Here is a 5,035-nt window from a genome sequence, read left to right on the forward strand (position 1 = left end):
ATTATTACCACCACCACCACCATTATTACTAACATCATCACCACCACCACCACGGTCATTACCACCACCTCTACCTTTGCTTCCACCACCACCATTACCACTACCACTATCACTCACCAATCCATTATCATAACTGTCCCCACCACGAATACCAGCACTGCCTTCACCACCACCATTATTGCCACCACCACTAGCACCAACCATCAACTCCCGTTTGCCACCATGGGTTTCAATGAAAAGAGTCGATCAGGTTGATATATGGACCTGCCTCTTTTCCTCCCTGCCTTTCACTCCAAGGGGCCCTGAGAAAACACCCAGCGAGGCCTCCACTCAGGTCCTCGTGCTGCCCGCTGTGAAGACAGTCCAGGGAGACAGGCCAGGGCCGGGAGGGCCAGGCCGCGGGGTCAGTGCTCCTCACCGTGCCCAGGCCTTCTCATTACTGGGTGAGGCGGCAGCTGCCCATAATGGCACCCTGCCTCTGCCGGGCATGGGTGCCCCTACTTTGCCCTTGGAGCGGGGCCCGTGTTCAGCGTGTGGCGCCACGGCAACACAAGGACCCTGAGGGTGAGGACAAGCCTGTCATGCAGGAGTCTGCATGACTGTGTCCTACCAGGGAGGCCGCCACCCTGCCTCCTCCTGTGTGCCCGACCGCGATGAAAAGTCACTGCAAACTTGGTGGCCCGAAGCAACACTGTTTATCCTCTCAGAGCTCTGGAGGCCAGACGTGCACATCCGGCCCAGTGGGCCAATGTCAGGCTGTTGGCAGAGGTCACCCACATTCTCGAGACTAGGGGAGAACTGTTCTGGTCTGCTGCAGCTGCTACGGGGCCGCGTTCCTTGGCTCCTGGCTGCGTTACTTTAATCATTCAGCCCGGTCTCCAACCCCACCCCTCCCTTCTGTGTGCCCACCTGGCTCTCGTAGAATACATGCATACAGGAGCCCTGGGGATATCGAGGCTGTGCATGTACTGGGCTGCTCACCATCAGGCTAGTAACCCAGAGCAACCAGCTGCCCCTCCAGGGAGAGATAAAGGGTCACAGTCGTGGAATCCCAGTTCTGCCCTGGCCTCTAGGGTCGCTGTGCGTGGCATCTCTTCCGTGGCAGAGTCTGTTGTTTGGGCTTTCTTAGACAGACGCACACACGCATGTGACTGCCTCTCTTGCCCGCTGATAAAACAGCATCCTCCTGCCAGGCCGAGGTCCTTAACTTATGACCTCTCGAAGACTCTTCATTCCTGCCACACCAGGTGGCGTTTGCAGAGCCCAGGGTCAGGGCTTGGGTATCTGCTGGGGGCCCCCAGGCCAGCTGACCACCAGCGCCCAGAGCCAAGAAGGGCAGGTGATGTGTGCCTGCTGCGAAGGGCAAAGGGCAGGCTCTGCCTGGGCCCCTGGCAGCCACCTCCCTACTCACGCCAGACTCTCGCCCAGCAGCCTGTGGGGACCTCTGCCCTCCAACATGGCCACATCATTCGTGCAGTTTGTGTGTGTGTGTGTGGTCATTTGTTACAACAGCCACAGGAAAGGCTTCTGGAGTAAAGCTGGGCGGAGGGCGGGGCAGGGGTCTGCCGGTGGCAGAGGTTTGAACCTTGAGCCTGTTTGTGGCTTCCTCCCCCTCAGGAGAGGTACACCTGCCCCAGCCTCGCCTTGCACCCGCGGGAGCCAGTGTTTCTGGCCCAGACCAATGGCAACTACCTGGCCCTCTTCTCCGCCGTGTGGCCTTACCGCATGAGCAGGCGTCGGCGCTATGAGGGACACAAGGTATGGCCATCCCGGACCCCCGTCCTCTGACAACCCCCAAAGGGCTTCTGGGTGGGCAGCTCTGGGTTCTGTCCCTGGGTGGCCCTGTGGCCTGACATCCACCGGGGACCCTGGTCCACCCCAGCCCGCATGGACAAAGCAGAGGTGGGGAGGGAGGCGAGGGCAGGGCATCTGCCCTATTCAGAGCTCAGCGGGTGTGTGTGTGTGAAGCCCAGCTCCCGGGTGGCCCCTCCCTCTCAGAGCCTCAGCTTGCCCTCCAGAATGGGCACACATCTCAGCCAGCTCACAGGTCTACCTGGGGCAGCTGTGCGTTGCTGGGTGCTGCCCGCTCACTTCCACTCCCATGTTGCCCCCACAGGTGGAAGGCTATTCAGTGGGCTGTGAGTGCTCCCCAGATGGGGACCTGCTGGTGACAGGCAGTGCCGACGGTCAGATCCTGCTGTACAACTTCCGCACAGCCAGCCGGGCATGTGCTCGGCAGGGACACACACAGGCCTGTGTCGGCGTCACCTTCCACCCCGTGCTGCCCTGTGCCCTGGCCACCTGCTCCTGGGACGGCGCTGTGAAAGTCTGGCACTGAGCCGCTGTGGTAGATGCTCAGGACGCTGCCTGCCCAACCCCCTCCGACGCCAGACCTACCTCCAGGACTCTACAGGCCCCGGTTTCCCCATCTGTACAGTGGGGACCCAAGTCCATTTGTCTCGGCGCGGGGACGAGTCACTGAGAGCACGTCAATAAATGCAGCCTGTGTGGCTGGACTTTGGCTGAGCTCCTGTCTGTGGGTGCCCTGCTTCTGTCCCCTTCCAGCCCATGGGGCCACGGGGGGATCCTGGGGCCAGGAGATGGGACAGCTTTGGGGCTGGGGCTCTGGGCCTCTGCTCTGTTCTCAGGAACCCAGGGAGAACCCCTGCTGTCTCTGAGCCTCATGTTTCACAGCTGCGTGTGCTGCGAGCGTCTGCCAGGCAAGCTCTGTCTAGAAGCTTCTCCAGGCCTTGAGGGCGGGGGCAGGGCACCGGGTCTTGATAAGGAGCTCACTTGGGCCTGGTCCCCCCTGTTGGCTGAGGCCTGGCCATCAAGTGCATTGATTGAGGGACTTGGTGGCTAGGCCTTAGGCTGCTAACTGCCTTAGGCCAGCAGTTCAAAACCACCAGCCACAGCGAGGGAAAAGAGGAGGCTTTCTACTCCTGTGAAAAGTTACAGTCTTGTCAGCCCACGGGGGTGGGGACGGGATACTACCCTGTCTGATAGGATCGCTCTGAGTTGGAATCAACTCAGTGGCAGCGAGTTTAATTCTTTCTGTGAGGGTTGGGGTAGAGGAGGAAGGGTGGAGGGAAATACCGCACCAGTACGAGGTTTATTTTCACCCCACCCCGCGCCCCTCCCTGCTGCGGTCGCTATGGATCGGAACCGACGGTGACTTTGGTAGGCAGTGGATCGAACCGAACCGCACTAGCAGTGAGTCTGGTGCGTTTTGCGCTGCCCCAGGGGTCGTTTTCTTAGTCCCCCTCCCCTGCCTCCGGTCTCCCCCACCTTCCCGCCAGCCCCGGTCTGAGAGGCCAGGTGCACTGCGGACAGCGGACGCCCTGGAGTGGAGAGGTTTCTGGTGGCAGGTCACTTGGTGGTGTGTGCTGCCTGTGCCCGCACCAGGTTAGCCCGCCCTTACTCAGGAAGGCAGTGGAGGCTGACCCGGCAGGCGGAGCCTGAGTGCTGGGCGGTGGACGGGCTCCCTGTCCCTGTGCGGAGCACACGCCATGGGAGTTGACGCCTGGAAATGGCTTCAGGCCCCACCCTATCACCTGCTAACGGGGTCTCTCTGAACCTCAGCCCCCTCGCCTGTCACGTGGGCCGGCTCTGCTGAACACACACACACACACACACACACACACACACACACACACACACTGGCAGGGAAGTCCAGGGAACGACCTTGGGACCATGCCATTCGCTGCGCTTGGCACTGACGCCACCCAGACCTTCTACCGCCTGTCCCAACATTGGGGGTGATGTGGACGTGTTCTGTTGCTGTGTCAGGGGGCCCAGAGCTCCCCAAGGGCCTGACTATGCCCCCTCCTCCCACCATGGCACAACTGCCCAATCAGCCCCCTGCCCCCACCTTCAGGCAACTCTTCGGAGGAGGGGCCACAGGCATGGGCCCCCCTCCTGACTTCCTCTGCCAAATGCGTCTCTGTAAACCAGGGGTTCTCAACCTTCCTAACGGCCGTGCCCCTTTCATGCAGTTCCTCAGGTGGTGGTGACCCCCAACCATAAAGTTATTTTTGTTGCTGCTTCATAACTGTCATTTTGCTACTGTTATGAATCGGATGACCCCTGTAAAGGGTTGTTCGACCCCCAAAGGGGTCGCGACCCATAGGCTAAGAGCCACTGCTGTAAACAGCATCCTGAGAGATGACCCAGGGCCCTGCAGGCCACCGGCCAGCCATCAGGGTGAGACAGAGAGCCCCCTCGGAGCCTGTGGCTCTCCATCACACCTGTGACCTCACCCGAGGTCCCCAAACGCCAGGCCGGACGTCCTCGTGGTGGGAGCCGTTGGCCCCTGAGACATCAGGCTGTGTGCTGAGCTCCTAGGGGGGCCTATGGACCCCCGCCCCTGCCCTCCCCCCCAAGACCTGGGGACTTGCACTTGGCTGCCTCTTAACCTGCCTCCCTAGGCCCCACCTTCATCTGGGAATGGGTAACCACAGTCCTGGCTCCCGAGGGGAAGCTGCGCGGCCCGTACACCCAGGTGGGGACGCACAGGGCCTCCTGGGGAGACAGGAGCAGTGTTGGGCCAAGGGACTGCTCACGGCCTGCTCTGCCTGCCTGGGGTCAAGGAAGGAGCCAGAAAGACCACACCAACACCCGCCCAGCTGAGGTGACGGAGGTGTCAGGGTCTAAGTGTACAGCATCCGAGGGCAGCTCACGGGTGGCCCCAGGAGTCATGTGAGAGCACCCCCTCCCCAGGCCCCAGTTCTCCCATACCTCTGGTCCTTGAGGGCAGAAAGAGATGCCCCTCTAGGGGCCCTCTATGTCTCCTTGCAAACCCACAGAGGCAGGTCTACCCTCCGCGTGGCTCCCTATGCAGTGAGCATGCTCCCTCAATTCTGAGAGGGGGGATCTGGGCCCCGAGGACACACCACACACACACACAGACAAACCGCCCCCCCAGGACACACCACACATTCACACACACCACACACACACACCAAGGACACCTCCCCACGGACAACACACCTGCCACACACACCCACACCATACATGGACAACATATCCTGAGGAC

At 61.1% G+C, this 5,035-nt stretch overlaps 1 protein-coding gene across 2 annotated transcripts in view; it reads left to right on the forward strand.

Moving 5' to 3' along the window:
* The window catches only part of WDR25 (WD repeat domain 25), a 162,460-nt gene extending 159,934 nt beyond the window's left edge, over positions 1–2,526 (forward strand). For both annotated transcript variants that reach the window (XM_045287959.1, XM_004698800.2), the window contains exons 6-7: positions 1,618–1,758; positions 2,117–2,526. In XM_045287959.1, coding sequence (XP_045143894.1) covers positions 1,618–1,758; positions 2,117–2,338 — 363 coding nt within the window. In that variant the 3' untranslated portion in view covers positions 2,339–2,526. The remainder of the gene's footprint in view (positions 1–1,617; positions 1,759–2,116) is intronic.
* The last annotated feature ends 2,509 nt before the right edge of the window (positions 2,527–5,035 follow it).

Source organism: Echinops telfairi, unplaced genomic scaffold (assembly GCF_000313985.2).
Source record: "Echinops telfairi isolate 266 unplaced genomic scaffold, ASM31398v2 ScPeMD7_18;HRSCAF=68, whole genome shotgun sequence".
Classification (NCBI taxonomy): Eukaryota; Metazoa; Chordata; class Mammalia; order Afrosoricida; family Tenrecidae; genus Echinops; species Echinops telfairi.